This window comes from Alosa pseudoharengus, unplaced genomic scaffold (genome assembly GCF_046254945.1).
Source record: "Alosa pseudoharengus isolate Yale_2024_CS ecotype anadromous, Long Island Sound unplaced genomic scaffold, YU_APseudo_1.1 YU_APseudo_1.1_scf_22, whole genome shotgun sequence".
Classification (NCBI taxonomy): domain Eukaryota; kingdom Metazoa; phylum Chordata; class Actinopteri; order Clupeiformes; family Clupeidae; genus Alosa; species Alosa pseudoharengus.
The window spans coordinates 2,947,403-2,970,249 of record NW_027468680.1 but is presented as its reverse complement, the minus strand read 5'-3'; the positions used below and the strand labels follow the sequence as shown (position 1 = coordinate 2,970,249).

The 22,847-nt window shown below is 43.2% G+C and overlaps 1 protein-coding gene across 1 annotated transcript in view; it reads right to left on the bottom strand.

The window, feature by feature from the left end:
* Window positions 1-2,762: 2,762 nt before the first annotated feature.
* Window positions 2,763-22,847, bottom strand: part of kcnj9 (potassium inwardly rectifying channel subfamily J member 9) — a 45,051-nt gene continuing 24,966 nt past the window's right edge. Inside the window, exon 8 of the mRNA XM_076300245.1 lies at window positions 2,763-3,634. Within this exon, the coding sequence (XP_076156360.1) occupies window positions 3,353-3,634 (282 nt within the window). The 3' untranslated portion in view covers window positions 2,763-3,352. The remainder of the gene's footprint in view (window positions 3,635-22,847) is intronic.

The following is a 22,847-nucleotide window of genomic DNA, read 5'->3' as shown; positions in this document are numbered from 1 at the left end:
AACAACTGTGAGTGGAAGTGAGAACATGTCAGAGGCCGTTTTTAAAGATGGCGGTGGCCAACAGGGATGCTAACTGGCTGAAGCTAATCATCTAACCCTTGACCCCTGGGCACCACACCACACTGCTCCCTCTGCAGAGGTGCAGCTACGCTGTCCACACGCAGCCTCTGGCACACCACACTGGCCTCTAGTGGTCATGAGTAGAACAGCAACTCCAACCAGGAACACACTATTTTAACATCAACAAGCTGGTAAATTAAGTGAATTGACTATGAGGCTGTATCAGGTGCATCAAGAGAAGATATACAGTTACTATGAGATATACACTTACTATGAGATATACACTTACTATGAGATAGGCATGAAGTAAGTATAAGTATTATGCTCTTTTGATCCCGTGAGGGAAATTTGGTCTCTGCATTTATCCCAATCCGTGAATTAGTGAAACACACACAGCACACAGTGAGGTGAAGCACACACTAATCCCGACGCAGTTTGCTGCCTTCTACAGTGGCGCTCGGGGAGCAGTAGAGGGTTAGGTGCCTTGCATCAAGAGCCTCTTTGGTTACTGAAAGACATACAGTTACTATCTTTATTTTACAAGATTTGCTTGCAAAACATTTTAGAAATGCGTTGCCTGTCTGCCTGTAAAGTGACAGTCTGGTCACATCTGGGGTTGGGGGTGTGTCCACATCTGGGGTGGGGGTGTGTCCACATCTGGGGTTGGGGGTGTGTCCACATCTGGGGTTGGGGGTGTGTCCACATCTGGGGTTGGGGTGTGTCCACATCTGGGGTCAGGGTGTGTCCACATCTGGGGTCGGGGGGGGTGGGTGTGGCCACCTTTGGGGCTGTCGGCAGGACCAGTGTGTCTGGATGCTCCATCATCCTGCATGAGTGTGTGCAGTGTGTGTGTGTGTGTGTCCTGAGGGTCGTTGCAGATTTGACCAGGGTCCTTGTGCCTTGCCACTTACTATCTTAGCCACAAGCTTGTGTGTTTGTGAGTGAGAGAGAGAGAAACAAGAAAGTAGAAAGAAAGACATAAGACAGACAAAATACACAGTAATAGAGAGATAAGGCAGAGAGAGACAGGTAGAGACAGACAGGTATAGAGACAGACAGGTATAGAGAGATAAGGCAGAGAGAGACAGGTAGAGACAGACAGGTATAGAGACAGACAGGTATAGAGAGATAAGGCAGAGAGAGACAGGTAGAGACAGACAGGTATAGAGAGATAAGGCAGAGAGAGACAGGTATAGAGACAGACAGGTATCAAGATTGAGACAGTCATCAAACATATGTGTGTAGTGAGAGTCAGCAGACGGAGCTGGTAACAGAGTAGTAGTTTATTAGAGCATCTGTTTGTCTACAGACAGGTGAAGAGCACAAAGAGCAGTGGTGTATTGGACAAGCTGACTCACACACACACACACCAGGCAGCACACCTAGGAACACACACACAACCGCCGGAATCAGAACTCAGATTGTGCTTTCAGTCTGTGCATCATAGATACATACATGTGTGTGTGTGTTTACTACAAAATATATGAGAGGTCAACCTATAGTCACCTCAGTACCTAAACCAGCACACAGTACCAGTGTGTGTGTGTGTGTGTGATGTTAGAGACATATATTTCTGTTTACTACAAAATACAGTATATGAAAGGTCAACCTAGTCACCCCACCCCATATGGAGTGCATGTGTGTTTCCTACGTATGGAGTGCATGTGTTAAGAGTGTTATGAGCATGTGTTGTGTTGAGCACTTGTATGTGTCTATGGGTTTCTGTAGGTTGCACATCTTTGTGTGGTGGTTGTGTCCTTTTAGACACAGATAGATGTGCTATTTGCACGTGTCCTAGTGCTGTTTATGTGTGTGTGTGTGTGTGTGAGACTGTGAGTGTGTCTATATGTACAGCTGGATCCGCCACACACACGCACAGTATCTACCAAGAGCTTTTATCCATTTGTTTGCATATCACGTTCAACAAGGAAAACCATCTTATTACATCATATTAGATATTACATTATCCTTCTGTGTGTTGCACTGATGGTCTACTGGTGTGGCTATGCTTTCCTGATGACTGACAAGCCCTGTTAGTTCTGCTGCACCTGTAACTGGGATGGTATTGTTGGGATGGTGGGATGTAATTGTTGTGATAAAGTGAGTGAGTTGTGTGTGTGTGTGTGAGGAGAGGATGAGGTTCATGGAGCACAGCTCTCTCTCCCAGGTGGTGAGTCCCAGTATTCACCACAAGAGGGCGCTGTCATCTGCCTGCCTGGGAGGCTCAGTTGCCATAGTAACACATTCACTAGAGGAGCTCCTGTTCACTGCAAGATCAGAGAGAGAGAGAGAGAGAGACAGAGAGAGAGAGAGAGAGAGAGAGAGAGACAGAGAGAGAGAGAGGAGAGAGAGACAGAGAGAGAGAGAAGGGCATACACAGAAAGAGCTAACTTGAGAGTCAGTAAGAGAGATAGAGATAGATAGAGAGAGAGAGAGAGAGAAGCGAGAGACAGAGAGAGAAGCAAGAGAGAGGGAGAGGGAGAGAGAGAGAGAGAATGGTAAAGGCAGGTAGTAGAACATTCGAAAGCTCATCCACGGCATGAGAGAAGTAGGAAGAGTTCTGGCTGCTTTATACATTCACATGTGGAGAGTGGTGACCTTCAGGCTGTGTGTGTGTGTGTGTGTGTGTGTGTGTGAATCTGAAGTACTGCATGATGTGAGCAGTCCCTTGAAAAGCCAGCAAAGCTCTGTGACCGACACACACACACACACACAGACGAATATGGTTGGACAGCGGTGTGAGTAAACACAGAGATGCTTAAGGTTGCTTCCCAACTACAGCCACCTTATTGGTTCACCCAACTGGGTGGGTGTGACCAGGATACAGAGGAACCAATGGCTGCAGAGCACAGGTCACATGACTATCATAGCACTTGTGCCTGTGTGTGTGTGTGTGTGCGCACCTGCATGTACGTGTGTGTGAGTATGTGTGCATTAGACATGCATACCTGCACATGTGTGAATCTGTGTGTGGTCTGGGAAATGTGTGAAAAGTACTCATATGCTGGCTGAGATGCTCTCGCTCTCTCTCTCTCTCAAACACACACACACACACACATAACCAGAGACAGTCAGTGACACAGATATCCCCCTATGGTGTCAGGCCTGCTATGCTACATGTTAGCATTTACACACACACACACACACAGCTTGTTTCTAGTAGAAAGACTGGAATGCTGTACAACCACCCAGACCAATAGAATGGGTAGAATTACTCTCTCCTTGTCTTCACCACCACCACCAACATCCTCATCTTCATCATCATCATCATCATCTTTCCCTTTCCTGCTCTTCAAGCCTCTGATTCTGATTGGTCGGTTGTGACACTGCCATTCTGTTCCCCGGGTCCTGATTGGTCTTGCACTTCAGTGACTCCACCCACAATGAATGTGGGCCCATCTTCCTCTTTCCCATTGGCTAGATCTGTGTCTGCCGTCTTCTCTAATTGGTCGGCCAGAGGAGGGCCTTCCCACTTCTCTTCATCCAGGCGACTGGAGATTGACCAATAGAGATGTGCCTCCCGTCGGGCAGTAGCCAATGCCAGCTCGTGGGCGGAGCAGGAAGGAGTGTCAACCTGTGAGAGCAGGAAGAGAATTAACACACCTACAGTCTCCAGATGATATAGAAATCTACAGTCTCCAGATGATATAGAAATCTACAGTCTCCACAGCAGATGATATAGAAATCTACATGATATAGAAGTCTACAGTCTCCAAACAAGATGATATAGAAATCTACAGTCTCCAGATGATATAGAAATCTACAGTCTCCACAGCAGATGATATAGATATCTACATGATATAGAAGTCTACAGTCTCCAAACAAGATGATATAGAAATCTACAGTCTCCAGATGATATAGAAATCTACAGTCTCCACAGCAGATTATATAGAAATCTACATGATATAGAAGTCTACAGTCTCCAAACAAGATGATACGAAATCTAGTCTCCAGATGATATAGAAATCTACAGTCTCCACACCAGATGATATGGAAATCTGTCTCCACATTCAGATATCTAAAGTTTATAGGCAGCAACATATGATATATGAAACAGATGATATGACATATGATGTGACATATAGCATTGAAACACATGAAACAGATGATAAAACATATGATATGACATATGATGTGACATATAGCACATAACACATGAAACAGATGATAAAACAGATGATATGACATATAGCACATAACACATGAAACAGACGGTACACATCTCCAGTCTCCTGAAGGCAGCTTCACATTTCTATTCCGAAACCCTCTGACTGGATCCAAAAGATTACTATCCTGATGAACGACACACCTCCACACAGCAGCTTGATATGCCGGCAGGGAAAATGTAATGGATGAGCCATTTCATTTATTTTTCAATTTTTCAACAAATGAATTTAGTTGAATCCATTGTGCACCTTCTTAATCCGGTGGGTTGTATTTACACATGGTTGCTGATAGGATAACACCTGTAACACACCACCGAAGCCTGCTGCACACCGTAGCACAAGGTTTCGAGTAAACGTGTCGTTCAACCTGGAAAGCGCAGCAGAGACTTTCTAATGAGAGACAGCACTCAAAGAATCCTCCATAGAAATGCATGGAGTTAGTTGGTAATGACAGAGAATGTCTAATAAGGGGAGAACCGCCACTCTTGGGAAACTTCCGTTTTTTTGAACTGGTTGCAGTTCCCGTTCTGGTTCCACGTGAGGGCGCTCACGAATAAGTGCAGAATGAATGGGGGTCTATGGAGCTGTAAAAGCCACTTTTCTCGGGATATAATTTTTTGCTCAGAAATTTGAATGTTGCATTCGAAAAAGAAGGGGCAGAGAAAATACTCACCGCTGAGTATTATATTTTTAGAGTCACTTATTTGTTCTAAAAAGCCTTTCAAATGCGTCAATGACGTCATTCATTAGCTGAAAGCTAGTGTGTTGTGGGCAACAACGACCCAACCTGTAAGAAATCGAAAGGACGTGAGTACTCGTTCATTCAACTTTTGACTTATAATCCATATTGAGCTTGCAGAAACCACAATCAAATCTTCGATTTTTCAACGACAACCAGGTGAGAGACAAATTTAGCACACTGCCCAAAGTGTGTTATAGCTGCCCGATAACTGCCCAAAGTGCTTTGCAAGATGCCCGATAACTGCCCAAAGTGCTTTGCAAGATGCCCGATAACTGCCCAAAGTGTGTTATAGCAGGCCGATAACTGCCCAAAGTGCGTTATAGCTGCCCGATAACTGCCCAAAGTGCTTTGCAAGATGCCCGATAACTGCCCAAAGTGTGTTATAGCTGCCCGATAACTGCCCAAAGTGCTTTGCAAGATGCCCGATAACTGCCCAAAGTGCTTTGCAAGATGCCCGATAACTGCCCAAAGTGTGTTATAGCTGCCCGATAACTGCCCAAAGTGCGTAATAGCTGCCCGATAACTGCCCAAAGTGCTTTGCAAGATGCCCGATAACTGCCCAAAGTGCTTTGCAAGATGCCCGATAACTGCCCAAAGTGCTTTGCAAGATGCCCGATAACTGCCCAAAGTGCGTTATAGCTGCCCGATAACTGCCCAAAGTGCTTTGCAAGATGCCCGATAACTGCCCAAAGTGTGTTATAGCTGCCCGATAACTGCCCAAAGTGCTTTGCAAGATGCCTGATTGTTGTATAAAATTATCCTATGGGTTGTAGACATCATGATGAAAAAACGTGTTTGAAACTGTAAAGCATGTATTCATATAACCTTAATCATAATCAAGTAATACACTGAAGTTATTCCTAACCATAATACTTTTATAACATTTTAAATAACAAGTTTAACTAATACTATTAACATACTGAAGGTATTCTACCAGAATTCCCCCTACGTGCGCTCTGTATCCCTATGTCTCTGTTTGCTGCCCTGTGTATTTTTGTTACGTTGTGGGCAAGATGTTTGGACTTAATTTCTGGCCCGAGTCTGAATATCTGCCACGACATTTGGCGAGCCTAGCCAGGAGAGATAACGAGACACCTGAAGCTTGGGGGGACCAGCCTGCACTACAAGACACCAGGGCCCACAAAATTGAATACGAATTAGAGCTTTTTGTTTTCTGTGATTTTCTTGATTGTGTTGGAGTGCAGGACTCCACCCAGGTTGACGGTAAGAAATTGTCTCTCCTCCAAAAGAACCTAGTTAAATTGTTAAACATAAAATTAAGAGTATTGAAAAGAGTCGCTGGCAGAGTTTGGTGCAAAATATATGTGTAATAACCCCGCATGTGTGTGCTTATGTTTTGTAAACTAATAACCGTATTGTGCAGTAGTAGGCTATGAATGAGAAATTACTAGGAGTGCTGTTTGGCATCAGATGACAGTTTTTGTGCTTATCAGAGGATGACCTTGAATATCCCAGACAGAAAAGAGCCTGAGCTCAGTGAAAAAAAAAAATTATGTTTAGAAATGACCGAAACTGTTTGGAAGTGGCGGCATAGGTTATCAAAAGGTTTATTGATGTATATACCATTAGAAATTAAGGCGTAAATAATTTGCAAGGATCAGTTTTGAGAGCGTGTGGGCGACATCGGGTGTGCGCATTCTCATAAACTTTCCTGTCAACTGAAAATGCAAAAGACAAAAGATATAAAATAGGGCTTTCAGTCTTCTGCAATCCTTTTTTATGTCCTGAATTACGTTTGAATTGCTTAAAAGATGTTTGTCTCATCTTTCCCCATGAAATAGGTGAACCATAGTCATACAATTTGTTCCGTTCGATAAGTTTTTTTAAAAAATCTCTTTGTGTTTATTGCCCCCTCCCTATATACTGAGCCTTAAAGGAGCCGCACCATTTTTATACCATACCAACTGGATAGATATTTGAAAAGAATGTTTAAAAAAAAAAAAGCAAAAGTTTAAGAAAATGAAACAAAGCTGAGCCCAACATCTGAGAGTGAATGTGATGAAGAGCAATGGATGGTTAGAATATGGATGAAGAGCAATGGATGGTTAGAATATGGATGAAGAGCAATGGATGGTTAGAATATGGATGAAGAGCAATGGATGCTTAGAATATGGATGAAGAGCAATGGATGCTTAGAATATGGATGAAGAGCAATGGATGCTTAGAATATGGATGAAGAGCAATGGATGGTTAGAATATGGATGAAGAGCAATGGATGCTTAGAATATGGATGAAGAGCAATGGATGGTTAGAATATGGATGAAGAGCAATGGATGGTTAGAATATGGATGAAGAGCAATGGATGCTTAGAATATGGATGAAGAGCCTATTAGAAAAAGCTTATTTGTGTGTTTAATTGTGTCTTGCATAAATGTTAGCTACTGCTGTGCTTGAATACCAGCTGTTAATTCGCTTTTGTAGCTGTAAGTTAGTTCACTAATTGACACAAATCTAATTATATCCCTGATCTTTGCAAATGAAGTGTAAGATTAAAGGGCTTTTGTGAGACGGGACGCCTCTGCTATAATAGCTCTCGACGAATAATGGGTCGGGTGAGAGCTATAGTTCAGAACCTAAAAAGATATAATCGCGATGAATTCCGCACGACAAAGATGTCGGATTTCGGGATTGTCGCTTGATAGAATCTTAATCGCGGACTAACGTTTCAGTGACATAAGGGTCGCATGAGAGAAGTCACGCTGAGTACTGCGGTGGGCTGCTCATAGACATTGATGTTGTCGTGGGATAGCTGCCGGCAGGTAAAAATTGCCCTAGTCGCTCAGTAAATTTTATGTTTCACATGAGGACAGGTTTGCAATAGTAATTGCTATCCACTCGAGGCGCGCACGGGTGGAGAGGCTGGAAATGGCACACCTCATAGTAAGCTAAAGGATAAGAAGGTATTTGTGTTGGTATTGAAGGGCATTGGTGCGGGGAATAATTGGTGAAATAAAGGTGAATCAGATGTGGTATTACTGCACCTTACTGTAATTGCTTTTACTAATTTCAGTCATTTGAAATTAGAAAAATGTATGCTACAATTACTAGTGTTGCTGAGCATATGTTGTTATGAGTTATTGTTGAGTTTAGTTTGTATTTTCGTTGGTTATTGTTTGTTGGTTATGTTTTTTGAAACAAAGTAATAGCCTGCCTGGTGTGTTGTGGTACTGTCATTGGTTAGTGCAGCGTAAAATCAAAAGAAAAAGCAATTGATGGAAAAGAGAACATTTTGGCTGGAGAGATAACTTAGAAACGTGAGTGATATAAAACATTTTTGGAAAAGGTTGATGTAATATCTCATACTAACCAATGTAAGTGCATGCAAACCGAGGGCAAGTAAATGTTTCTGTGTGTCTGAGAAAGTGAGTTTATCTAACTTCTGATTGCTGTAGAGGTCTCCGCCACTGAGCCCTGACTCCCCCTCAAGGAAACCGGGAAAAGACTGTACAGCAAAAGTTAAGCCCAGTGCCTTGGACAGAATTTGTGCTGTGTCCAAGTGTATAAGCGGGTGTACCCGGGTTGAGGTGGAAGCATGACTACTCATGTGCGGATGGACACTGAATTGAGAAAATGGAATTAGAACTTTTGACCAATTATTGTGTTTAGTCACCAGTTTCAGTTAACTTGATAGAAAGGAAAGGATAGTATAACAGAAAAGAACATAAAAATGAATATTGCATTCTAGAAAAAATCATAGTCTCAATTGTTCCGGTCAATATTGGGAATCACAGTCGTTTGCCACAATTATGCCATCCATCTTCTGAACTTAAAGTGAGTTTAATTGAAATGTTGAATACAATTTAACTGAAGAACTAAGATTATATAAAATAAAATAAAAATGTTTTAGTTTATAGTTACCACAGTGTAAGAAATGTACTGAATTGATAAATCTAAGAAAAAAAAAAGAGTAGAGAAAGGAAATTTCGAAAAAATACTTTGATTAAGTTGTTATTAGGATAACAATCTAAATTGAAATAACAAATTGACTAACTGCACAGTGTAGTGTCTGTTCTGAGATACCATCATAATTTGGGGAATGATATGAAAACCAGGGTATTCTTTGAAACAAATGGGGTTAATGTTTTAGATAAAGAAGGGTACAGAAGCAGGGAAAGATTAGAAACTAACCACTGACTACACACAGTTCTGAGTCTGTCTACAGGCTGTGTGCCCTCTGAATCCGAGACCCAGGCCCTGATTACAGCCAACCGACATGTCACCCACACCAACGTCTACCCATGTGATACCAATGCTAAGACTGTTTCAGAGACGGTTAGCCACTGCTGCCAGACACAAGGGGGAGGAGCCACAAGTCCCACCTCGACAAAAGGAGTGGACCACAGCAAGAGGGAGGAGCATTTGCATTCTCCTGATACTGATCACTGGGCTTGACTCCTTTTCAACTGAGCCTCGTTTTGGAAAAAGGAGAGAAAGAACACAAAAGGGCAAACAGCCTCCGCAAGTGAAGTAAGAGACCAAAAATACACCAACTATGGCTGGAACTGTCTTCATGGCATTCAAAAAAAAAAAAAAAAAAAAAAAAAAAAATCATACTCATCAGAACATGAGTGGGAGAGGGACTATGAGGTCCCCACTTGATCAATAAATGTCAACTGTCAACCAAGGTGCAGCAAATACCAATGCAACAAGTCTCGATGTGGCAACAATAAAAGAGACAGTATGATCGTTGATGAAAAGGAATGAGCATGGTGTGGGATCTCATCAAGCTCCAGAGTGGCTGTCAGGGCTGGATCGGACCAGAGGTACACTTCAGTTGGACATCCACCAATATTCAAGTCACAACTAAAAGACAACACACATGCACTAACCCCCACCACACCTTAAGAAGGGACAGAACGATTGACAGCATGTTCTTCAAGGATACTGAGGATTGAAATGTACTGTAAGCCAGGAGTCTTTAAGGATGCCCTGGCTCAAAATTCAAATCATTTTTAATCCATGGTTCTGGTTGCCAGGCCAGTCCAGAATCAGTCTAAATTTGCATTCATGGCTTTAGGATGCCATGGATATGAATCCATAGCCAGTAATCCCCAAGAAAGGGTTCAATCTGATGTGTCATTGAAGAAGATGCTCTACTAGGGCTTAGAATAATACACATGGTCAACACACATTGATGATTAGGGAAACTAAAGGGTAAGTAGAGGCCAGAACAATTAAGTATTCTTCAATATTGATCTCATAACTGATTAAGGAGTGATGGTATTAAGAGCAGTAGGTAAAAATTGACACTTTTTTGTGCTTCCCAAATCTCAGTAAAATTGTAGAAACAACCTACCAGTACTTAGAAACACAAAGAGTGAGAGTATGCCAATCCATAGAAAAACTACAAACAATAATAGTGTAACATTTGCCTTATAAAAACAAAACTTTCATTATTTTTAACTATGATATGATAAATGTCATATGCTGAATGAACAGACAAAGAATAAATTTGATAAGCATTAAAACACTATGTAAAGTGCTATGAGACATGTGTAATGTTGTGGCGCTCTATAAGTGAAATTAAATTGAAATTGAAATTAAAAGTAACAGAATAAACCAAAAAATCAAAATAAATCTAAAATCATATATCACTTTATAATAAATAAAAAAAACATAAACTATTTACATGAAATGATAACTCTGTGAAATAATTAATTAGTTACAAGGAAGGTGGAAATGCGTGAAAAGTTGGTAGGATGATTGTGATCGCTTAGTATTGATTGACGGTCGACATGAGAAATAAGGATGTGGGTAGTAGGGAGTGAATACCCAAAGCAACAATATTTCAGAATAACTAATAGCATAAAACCTTGCCATCCTACTGGAACTGTTGGACGCAACAGGGTGGGGCAGATTAGCTGTTACTGATTCAGAATGAGGCTTGAGTGAGTGACAGGTGAGTGAAAGATGTAAGAGTGAGTGTGCATGCAATGTGTGAATGGAGCGACGTACCTGGGGTCTTAATCAGACTGACAACCAGGAGAATACGAGACCTATCCCACTTTTTGTTGACATTGAAAAATGTCAAAAGGAGGGAGGGATAGGAAATTTGAATAACAGTATGTAGACATTGATTGCTACGAAATATTAAAATTATTAACCATTACTAACTATTAACTAACTACTAACTACTATTACTCACTAACTAACTATTAATCTAAATATTAATCTAAATATTAATCTAAGTGTGACATAATCTAACTAACTTTGGTTAAATTGTTTTACAGATTTGATAACGACTGACTTAAAGAAGGACTTATGGGCTAAATCTAACTGATTGTATGAATTTCTTCACCTGAAAATCTTCCAAGTTCCCAAATGGTTTAGGATTTGTGTGGCTGTATGGGTTGTGTGCCGTTTCTTTTTGTTCTATTCTGCTGTCTCTATAAATCTGAATCAACAAGATTGTATCATGAGTGTGATACTACATTAAGTAGTCAGTATGTTGTTTTTAATCACCTATTGTACATAGGTTCAAAACTATCCATAACTCTTTTGTGTTAAACGAAAAGATACAATCAGTGTGTATGAAAAGTGTGTGTACTAGTACTGTATTATCTTGAGTGTACAAAGTCAGAGACAGTAGCCAGTATAAGAATTAAGAATCAGAAAGGAAGGATAATTTTTTAGTTTGTGAGACTATGTAAGTCTCAAAGGAGGGAATGTTGTATAAAATTATCCTATGGGTTGTAGACATCATGATGAGAGAACGTGTTTGAAACTGTAATGCATGTATTCATATAACCTTAATCATAATCAAGTAATACACTTAAGTTATTCCTAACCATAATACTTTTATAACATTTTAAATAACAAGTTTAACTAATACTATTAACATACTGAAGCTATTCTACCAGAATTCCCCCTACGTGCGCTCTGTATCCCTATGTCTCTGTTTGCTGCCCTGTGTCTCATTTTGTTGCACTGTGTCTCATGCTGCCTTAGCCTAGGCCTTTTGAAGAAAGTTTTCAAAGTCGAACTTGAAGCTGCAAGATAACGCGTACACAGGGCGAGCTCTACTCATAACAACCAGTAGGAGAGTGCAGGGGGCCGAACGATATTTAACCCATGCACAATGTATGACCTGTGATCACTCTATACTGTACACCCCTGAACTTTCCATAAACTTAAGGTGAAAAGTTTGTTCGGGGTAGTGTTGTGTCAGCATTTTGGAGGGGTATAAGTAAGAGAGTTCTACCTTTGTTCGGGAGTGCGATCGTGCGATTCACTCAGGCTTTGCGCTATGTAGTCATTAAAGGAATTTTTGCACGGAACTCTGCCGGACTTTTGAGCCTTCTTTTGGGTTTTTGACTTCAGCACTTATAATGGTGTATTTTTGTTACGTTGTGGGCAAGATGTTTGGACTTAATTTCTGGCCCGAGTCTGAATATCTGCCACGACACGATAACTGCCCAAAGTGCTTTTCAAGATGCCCGATAACTGCCCAAAGTGTGTTATAGCTGCCCGATAACTGCCCAAAGTGCTTTGCAAGATGCCAAATAAATGCCCAAAGTGTGTTATAGCTGCCCGATAACTGCCCAAAGTGCGTTATAGCTGCCCGATAACTGCCCAAAGTGCTTTGCAAGATGCCCGATAACTGCCCAAAGTGTGTTATAGCTGCCCGATAACTGCCCAAAGTGCTTTGCAAGATGCCTGATAACTGCCCAAAGTGCTTTGCAAGATGCCCGATAACTGCCCAAAGTGTGTTAAAGCTGCCCGATAACTGCCCAAAGTGCGTTATAGCTGCCCGATAACTGCCCAAAGTGCTTTGCAAGATGCCCGATAACTGCCCAAAGTGCGTTATAGCTGCCCGATAACTGCCCAAAGTGCTTTGCAAGATGCCCGATAACTGCCCAAAGTGCTTTGCAAGATGCCCGATAACTGCCCAAAGTGTGTTATAGCTGCCCTATAACTGCCCAAAGTGCGTTATAGCTGCCCGATAACTGCCCAAAGTGCTTTGCAAGATGCCCGATAACTGCCCAAAGTGAGTTATAGCTGCTCGATAACTGCCCAAAGTGCTTTGCAAGATGCCCGATAACTGCCCAAAGTGTGTTATAGCTGCCCGATAACTGCCCAAAGTGCGTTATAGCTGCCCGATAACTGCCCAAAGTGCTTTGCAAGATGCCCGATAACTGCCCAAAGTGTGTTATAGCTGCCCGATAACTGCCCAAAGTGCTTTGCAAGATGCCCGATAACTGCCCAAAGTGCTTTGCAAGATGCCCGATAACTGCCCAAAGTGTGTTATAGCTGCCCGATAACTGCCCAAAGTGCATTATAGCTGCCCGATAACTGCCCAAAGTGCTTTGCAAGATGCCCGATAACTGCCCAAAGTGCTTTGCAAGATGCCCGATAACTGCCCAAAGTGTGTTATAGCTGCCCGATAACTGCCCAAAGTGCGTTATAGCTGCCCGATAACTGCCCAAAGTGCATTGCAAGATGCCCGATAACTGCCCAAAGTGCGTTATAGCTGCCCGATAACTGCCCAAAGTGCTTTGCAAGATGCCCGATAACTGCCCAAAGTGTGTTATAGCTGCCCGATAACTGCCCAAAGTGCTTTGCAAGATGCCCGATAACTGCCCAAAGTGTGTTATAGCTGCCCGATAACTGGCCAAAGTGCGTTATAGCTGCCCGATAACTGCCCAAAGTGCTTTGCAAGATGCCCGATAACTGCCCAAAGTGCTTTGCAAGATGCCCGATAACTGCCCAAAGTGTGTTATAGCTGCCCGATAACTGCCCAAAGTGCGTTATAGCTGCCCGATAACTGCCCAAAGTGCTTTGCAAGATGCCCGATAACTGCCCAAAGTGCGTTATAGCTGCCCGATAACTGCCCAAAGTGCTTTGCAAGATGCCCGATAACTGCCCAAAGTGCTTTGCAAGATGCCCGATAACTGCCCAAAGTGTGTTATAGCTGCCCGATAACTGCCCAAAGTGCGTTATAGCTGCCGATTACTGCCCAAAGTTGCCCGATAACTGCCCAAAGTGCGTTATAGCTGCCCGATAACTGCCCAAAGTGCTTTGCAAGATGCCCGATAACTGCCCAAAGTGTGTTATAGCTGCCCGATAACTGCCCAAAGTGCGTTATAGCTGCCCGATAACTACCCAAAGTGCTTTGCAAGATGCCCGATAACTGCCCAAAGTGTGTTATAGCTGCCCGATAACTGGCCAAAGTGCTTTGCAAGATGCCCGATAACTGCCCAAAGTGCTTTGCAAGATGCCCGATAACTGCCCAAAGTGTGTTATAGCTATCCGATAACTGCCTAAAGTGCGTTATAGATGCCGATAACTGCCCAAAGTGCGTTATAGCTGCCCGATAACTGCCCAAAGTGCTTTGCAAGATGCCCGATAACTGCCCAAAGTGCTTTGCAAGATGCCCGATAACTGCCCAAAGTGTGTTATAGCTGCCCGATAACTGCCCAAAGTGCGTTATAGATGCCGATAACTGCCCAAAGTTGCCCGATAACTGCCCAAAGTGCTTTGCAAGATGCCCGATAACTGCCCAAAGTGCGTTATAGCTGCCCGATAACTGCCCAAAGTGCTTTGCAAGATGCCCGATAACTAGGGGTGTGAATCTCTCATGTAAAAGACGATACGATTCACATCTAGATACATGGGCACGATTCGATACAAGAAAAGATACATGTTCATAAAAAACGATTCAGTACGATTTGATGCGATGCGATTCGATGCAGTTCGATGCAGTTGAAGAATGGAAAGCATTCTGAAAGATTTTTTATCATTTGCTTAAGGTGCACATTAATTTTATATTATCAATTATCATGGTCATGTCAATTAGGCAAATACAAATGTGTGAATATGATTATCTAAACTGAGGTTTGTATCATATACTATATTGAAATTAAAAAAAGAATAGTTATTTCAGCCAAACAAAGCAAAGCCAAATACAACATAAAAATACATTTTTATAGACTTTATAGATTTTCTAGAGTTATATCTGATTGTTTTCAAGGAGCTGTAGCCTATTGTTGAGGTAAGACAATACCAAAATAAAATCAAGTCTGAGTGAATATGAGCAAAATAATAATAATTTGTAGCCTACATCGTTTTAGCAGCAAGGGTCAAATTATTCTTTAATTTTAAGGAAATTCCTTCATCAAACGTAAGGCTACTCTACAGACTATCGTTTCCGTTTAGGAATGCTATAGTAAGTGTTTAATTTCGCGCTAGATTTTGACAAACAAATGAGTAAAAACTGTCAAACACCGACAGAGTGCGAGTTGTCACGTGCTTAAGTTGCAGTAGATGTATGGGTAATGAAGTCCTTTGACTACTTTGGGCAATGAGTGTAGCCCAAAACGAACTTCATTACCCACAAATCCGTGCCACGTGTAGTTTCAAAACAGGAAGTGGGATGAACGCGCTGCTTGCAACGTAAATCAGAGTCTGAGCGAGCAGAAAAGATTATGAACCGATTTGTAACAAGTAAATCGATATAACGACCGGTTCATTTCAGTTTTATTCCGATACGGGGCTTCACATATCGATGTAGCCGTATCTTACACGTTAAAAACGGATACCGATACGTATCGGTTAATCTTTACACCCCTACCGATAACTGCCCAAAGTGCTTTGCAAGATGCCCGATAACTGCCCAAAGTGTGTTATAGCTGCCCGATAACTGCCCAAAGTGCGTTATAGCTGCCCGATAACTGCCCAAAGTGCTTTGCAAGATGCCCGATAACTGCCCAAAGTGTGTTATAGCTGCCCGATAACTGCCCAAAGTGCGTTATAGATGCCGATAACTGCCCAAAGTTGCCCGATAACTGCCCAAAGTGCGTTATAGCTGCCCGATAACTGCCCAAAGTGCTTTGCAAGATGCCCGATAACTGCCCAAAGTGTGTTATAGCTGCCCGATAACTGCCCAAAGTGCGTTATAGCTGCCCGATAACTGCCCAAAGTGCTTTGCAAGATGCCCGATAACTGCCCAAAGTGTGTTATAGCTGCCCGATAACTGCCCAAAGTGCTTTGCAAGATGCCCGATAACTGCCCAAAGTGCTTTGCAAGATGCCCGATAACTGCCAAAAGTGTGTTTTAGCTGCCCGATAACTGCCCAAAGTGCTTTGCAAGATGCCCGATAACTGCCCAAAGTGCTTTGCAAGATGCCCGATAACTGCCCAAAGTGCTTTGCAAGATGCCCGATAACTGCCCAAAGTGTGTTATAGCTGCCCGAAAACTGCCCAAAGTGCATTATAGCTGCCCGATAACTGCCCAAAGTGCTTTGCAAGATGCCCGATAACTGCCCAAAGTGCGTTATAGCTGCCCGATAACTGCCCAAAGTGCTTTGCAAGATGCCCGATAACTGCCCAAAGTGCTTTGCAAGATGCCCGATAACTGCCCAAAGTGTGTTATAGCTGCCCGAAAACTGCCCAAAGTGCATTATAGCTGCCCGATAACTGCCCAAAGTGCTTTGCAAGATGCCCGATAACTGCCCAAAGTGCGTTATAGCTGCCCGATAACTGCCCAAAGTGCTTTGCAAGATGCCCGATAACTGCCCAAAGTGCTTTGCAAGATGCCCGATAACTGCCCAAAGTGTGTTATAGCTGCCCGATAACTGCCCAAAGTGCTTTGCAAGATTCCCGATAACTGCCCAAAGTGTGTTATAGCTGCCCGATAACTGCCCAAAGTGCGTTATAGATGCCGATAACTGCCCAAAGTTGCCCGATAACTGCCCAAAGTGCGTTATAGCTGCCCGATAACTGCCCAAAGTGCTTTGCAAGATGCCCGATAACTGCCCAAAGTGCGTTATAGCTGCCCGATAACTGCCCAAAGTGCTTTGCAAGATGCCCGATAACTGCCCAAAGTGTGTTATAGCTGCCCGATAACTGCCCAAAGTGATTTTCAAGATGCCCGATAACTGCCCAAAGTGCTTTGCAAGATGCCCGATAACTGCCCAAAGTGTGTTATAGCTGCCCGAAAACTGCCCAAAGTGCATTATAGCTGCCCGATAACTGCCCAAAGTGCTTTGCAAGATGCCCGATAACTGCCCAAAGTGCGTTATAGCTGCCCGATAACTGCCCAAAGTGCTTTGCAAGATGCCCGATAACTGCCCAAAGTGCTTTGCAAGATGCCCGATAACTGCCCAAAGTGTGTTATAGCTGCCCGATAACTGCCCAAAGTGCGTTATAGCTGCCCGATAACTGCCCAAAGTGCTTTGCAAGATGCCCGATAACTGCCCAAAGTGTGTTATAGCTGCCCGATAACTGCCCAAAGTGCTTTGCAAGATGCCCGATAACTGCCCAAAGTGCTTTGCAAGATGCCCGATAACTGCCCAAAGTGTGTTATAGCTGCCCGATAACTGCCCAAAGTGCATTATAGCTGCCCGATAACTGCCCAAAGTGCTTTGCAAGATGCCTGATAACTGCCCAAAGTGTGTTATAGCTGCCCGATAACTGCCCAAAGTGCTTTGCAAGATGCCCGATAACTGCCCAAAGTGCTTTGCAAGATGCCTGATAACTGCCCAAAGTGTGTTATAGCTGCCCGATAACTGCCCAAAGTGCGTTATAGCTGCCCGATAACTGCCCAAAGTGCTTTGCAAGATGCCCGATAACTGACCAAAGTGCGTTATAGCTGCCCGATAACTGCCCAAAGTGCTTTGCAAGATGCCCGATAAATGCCCAAAGTGCTTTGCAAGATGCCCGATAACTGCCCAAAGTGCGTTATAGCTGCCCGATAATTGCCCAAAGTGCTTTGCAAGATGCCCGATAACTGCCCAAAGTGCTTTGCAAGATGCCCACCGGGTGTGGAGACTTTGGCGCAGCTGACCGCTCCCCAGGCGTGCACACAGTGATGTGATGATGTCATGAGATCAGGAACACTAGGCTGTTCCGCTCATGAGATCAGGAACACTAGGCTGTTCCGCTCATGAGATATGGAACACTAGGCTGTTCCGCTCATGAGATCAGGAACACTAGGCTGTTCCGCTAGGCTGTTCCGCTCATGAGATATGGAACACTAGGCTGTTCCGCTCATGAGATCAGGAACACTAGGCTGTTCCGCTAGGCTGTTCCGCTCATGAGATATGGAACACTAGGCTGTTCCGCTCATGAGATCAGGAACACTAGGCTGTTCCGCTAGGCTGTTCCGCTCATGAGATATGGAACACTAGGCTGTTCCGCTCATGAGATCAGGAACACTAGGCTGTTCCGCTAGGCTGTTCCGCTCATGAGATATGGAACACTAGGCTGTTCCGCTCATGAGATCAGGAACACTAGGCTGTTCCGCTAGGCTGTTCCGCTCATGAGATCAGGAACACTAGGCTGTTCCGCTTATGAGATCATTGCTACGAGGGCTACGAAATAGCTTACCGTCTTCTCCACAAATGCCTTAACATTGTTTACTGGTCGTTTTTTAAAGTTATTGCATAATTAGCATTGTTTACTGGTCGTTTTGCGTAAGTTATTGCGCTGTCAATATCTTGTACAACACCCGATAGCGAAATCTACAAACCACAAAATACGTAGCAGGGTAGGCTATTCAGAAAAATGGATATTTCCCCTCCTTCGTTTTTAAAATGAATTCTGTTCACACCGATGCTAAACACAGCTGGGGAAGGGTGTCGCAAACCCCTCAAGCAAACAGGCGGCCAATCAGAGATTTCAAACAAGCGAGGGAACAACATGTCACGATGCAAAAACGCTGTTTTCCCTTGATTACATGCAAAAGTGAAACCAGAGTTTTCAGAAATAATAATTTTCAGTGATAAAGCCTCAAGCTCAAGGTCAAGTAGTTTGTTGTCATGTACTCATAAAAGGAATTATAAGTAATGAAATTGTTTTGCTCAAGAGCCAGCTCAACTTTAAAAAATAAATTAAAAGTAGTAATTAAAAAGGTATTTTGTGTGTGTGTATGGGGAGGTATGGTGTGTGTGTGTGTGTGTGTGTGCATGTGTGTGTGGGCGGGGTAATGGGGTGTGTGGGAGGGGATGATGAAATGGTGTGTGTGTGTGTGTGTGTGAGGGGGGTGTGTGTGAAAAAAACTCTGTTTTCGTGTAAATGAAAGGCTAAACCGCATGGAAATATATGCATTTTCCTATGTGTAAACGAGGTCTTAGAAGCCATCTGTTTAGCTACAGCGTTTTTGTTGCTAACAAAATCAACCGCAGCTGCTCAGACAACGTGACAGACGAGTCACTGTTGCTCATCGGTCCATCGTTTGATTGGTCCGAACAGCTCTGGTTCGGGGATAGTTGCTCCATAACGGAACAATTTGTGTGATCTTAACAGACTAGTATAAAGTGACTAAGTGTACGTAAGATCTTAAAAGACTGTAATAAAGTGACTAAGTGTACGTATGATATTAAAAGACTGTAATAAAGTGACCTCACCAGAGCCACTGTTTATAGTAAAGTGACCTATCCTCACCAGAGGCACTGTTTATAATCACACCAGTGTAATTTTAGCTGCCACCCTGACAGAAGCATTGTTTACCACTGCTGTGAGATCTGATGTTGTAGTTCAGCATCCTCACCACTAGAGGTCAGGCAAACACTGTGGCTGAGTCCTGCCACACCTATGCACCGAGCTCATCTGTTTAATCAGCTACAAAGCTGGTGCTAGGAAAGGCCGTGGCGGAGAAGAGAGATGGAGGTTCTGGGTCGTCCGTTTACAGTCCCTGACTCCTGAGTTAGCTGTTTCAACTCTCGTTTCTATTAGCTGACTTGACTCTCATTTCTATTATCTGTCTTGACTCTCATTTCTGTAAGCTGTCTCTAGCTCTAGTCTCTGACTCTTGCTCTGGGATGGCTAAGGAAAACGACCACTCTTATCGGTTCCCTCTGAGGCATCCTCACATCATGATACTGTCTCATCCTCTCATCCTCACATCATGATGCTGTCTCATCCTCACATCATGATACTGTCTCATCCTCATCATGATGCTGTCTCATCCTCTCATCCTCACATCATGATGCTGTCTCATCCTCACATCATGATACTGTCTCATCCTCTCATCCTCACATCATGAAACTGTCTCATCCTCTCATCCTCACATCATGATACTGTCTCATCCTCACATCATGATGCTGTCTCATCCTCACATCATGATGCTGTCTCATCCTCTCATCCTCACATCATGATACCGTCTCATCCTCACATCATGATGTCTCATCCTCTCATCATGATACTGTCTCATCCTCACATCATGATACTGTCTCATCCTCACATCATGATGCTGTCTCATCCTCTCATCCTCACATCATGATGCTGTCCATCATGATGCTGTCTCATCCTCACATCATGATGCTGTCTCATCCTCACATCATGATGCTGTCTCATCCTCTCATCATGATACTGTCTCATCCTCTCATCCTCACATCATGATACTGTCTCATCCTCACATCACATCATGATGCTGTCTCATCCTCACATCATGATACTGTCTCATCCTCACATCATGATGCTGTCTCATCCTCTCATCCTCACATCATGATGCTGTCTCATCCTCACATCATGATACTGTCTCATCCTCACATCATGATACTGTCTCATCCTCTCATCCTCACATCATGATACTGTCTCATCCTCTCATCCTCACATCATGATATAGTCTCATCCTCACATCATGATGCTGTCTCATCCTCACATCATGATACTGTCTCATCCTCACATCATGATACTGTCTCATCCTCTCATCCTCACATCATGATGCTGTCTCATCCTCACATCACATCATGATGCTGTCTCATCCTCACATCATGATACTGTCTCATCCTCACATCATGATGCTGTCTCATCCTCTCATCCTCACATCATGATGCTGTCTCATCCTCACATCATGATGCTGTCTCATCCTCACATCATGATACTGTCTCATCCTCTCATCCTCACATCATGATGCTGTCTCATCCTCACATCACATCATGATGCTGTCTCATCCTCACATCATGATGCTGTCTCATCCTCACATCATGATACTGTCTCATCCTCTCATCCTCACATCATGATTCTGTCTCATCCTCACATCATGATGCTGTCTCAGAATGTCTCCTTCATGTCCACCCTCCCATCAGCCAAACCCACACCCTGGGCTAACCTCACATGTGCTAACCTCACCCTGGGCTAACCTCACATGTGCTAACCTCACATGTGCTAACCTCACCCTGGGCGCAAGGTCCGTAAAAGAACAATAGTCAAGAGCCTAGCATATAAATAATGCATGCAAATCAATATCGTTGCTTTTATTTTAAAAAGCGACTGCTATTTGTACGCCCATACATTTGTGCGTGGATGCATACGATGTGCTGGTAAATAGAATTTATGCTTCTGCGTCGACACAATGCAGTTGCCTTTACGTCGGCGTAAACCTTTCAAAGTTTTGTGTCTCTTATGTCTGCGTCGCTCACCACCGCAAAGGTTGTCAGAATGAACTCCTGCTGTTTGTTGGCGATACGAAGTGTTAATTTCAAAACGTTACTGGCAGATAGATAGTTTACATTCGGATAACCCCGTCATTGTAACCAAAATATGTAAGCAAAGCTCATGTTAGCGAACTTGTATGATGCTACTACCCACAGGTTGCTTGAAGCAGCTGGCTCAACACACAGGGCGAGTTGACCAATCACAGTTTTGTGCATAAAGTTAAAGCAAAAACATAGCCTACATTTTTAATATAGTTTTCTTTGTGCATGTTGATTAAATAATGACAGCCTACTATTGTCTGCTCCACATTTTCATAGTCTAATTCTGCATAGAGTTAATTTAATGATGGTAATGATTTAATGATGAAATATTGCTGAGTGTTGATGAAATGGTGGCACAGGCCTGACATGTGCTGACTCCTTCACATTTTCATGGCCTAATTATATAGATATTGTAGTACTTTTTTATATCAGTCTTGGAAAACTGAAAAAAAAATGTCAATGTCCAAAAATTATTTTCGAGAATGATAATTAAATACTGGACATAGATTAAATAGCCTATTGCTGTTTTTCCTTTGTCTCCCTCACATTTTCATCTGTTCTTACTAGTAGTAAACAAAACCATATGATTTACTTAATGTTATACAAGAACAGAATAGAATTGGACAGAATTGAGTTCAGACTTGAGTTTGGTATTTTGGGTCTGGCCCTCCTCAACAGTCCCAGTTTGTCATGTGGCCCCTTGGGGAGATGAGTTGCCCACCCCTGCTCTAGAGCTCTGTTCTGTCTATGTGAGCGCAGCCTCTACAGCTCTGTTCTGTCTATGTGAGCGCAGCCTCTAGAGCTCTGTTCTGTTCTGTCTATGTGAGCGCAGCCTCTAGAGCTCAGTTCTGTCTATGTGAGCGCAGCCTCTAGAGCTCAGTTCTGTCTATGTGAGCGCAGCCTCTAGAGCTCTGTTCTGTCTATGTGAGCGCAGCCTCTAGAGCTCTGTTCTGTCTATGTGAGCACAGCCTCTAGAGCTCTGTTCTGTCTATGTGAGCGCAGCCTCTAGAGCTCTGTTCGGTTCTGTTCTATGTGAGCACAGCCTCTAGAGCTCTGTTCTGTCTATGTGAGCGCAGCCTCTAGAGCTCTTTTCTGTCTATGTGAGCACAGCCTCTAGAGCTCTGTTCTGTTCTGTTCTATGTGAGCGCAGCCTCTAGAGCTCAGTTCTGTCTATGTGAGCGCAGCCTCTAGAGCTCTGTTCTGTCTATGTGAGCGCAGCCTCTAGAGCTCTGTTCTGTCTATGTGAGCACAGCCTCTAGAGCTCTGTTCTGTCTATGTGAGCGCAGCCTCTAGAGCTCTGTTCGGTTCTGTTCTATGTGAGCACAGCCTCTAGAGCTCTGTTCTGTCTATGTGAGCGCAGCCTCTAGAGCTCTTTTCTGTCTATGTGAGCACAGCCTCTAGAGCTCTGTTCTGTTCTGTTCTATGTGAGCGCAGCCTCTAG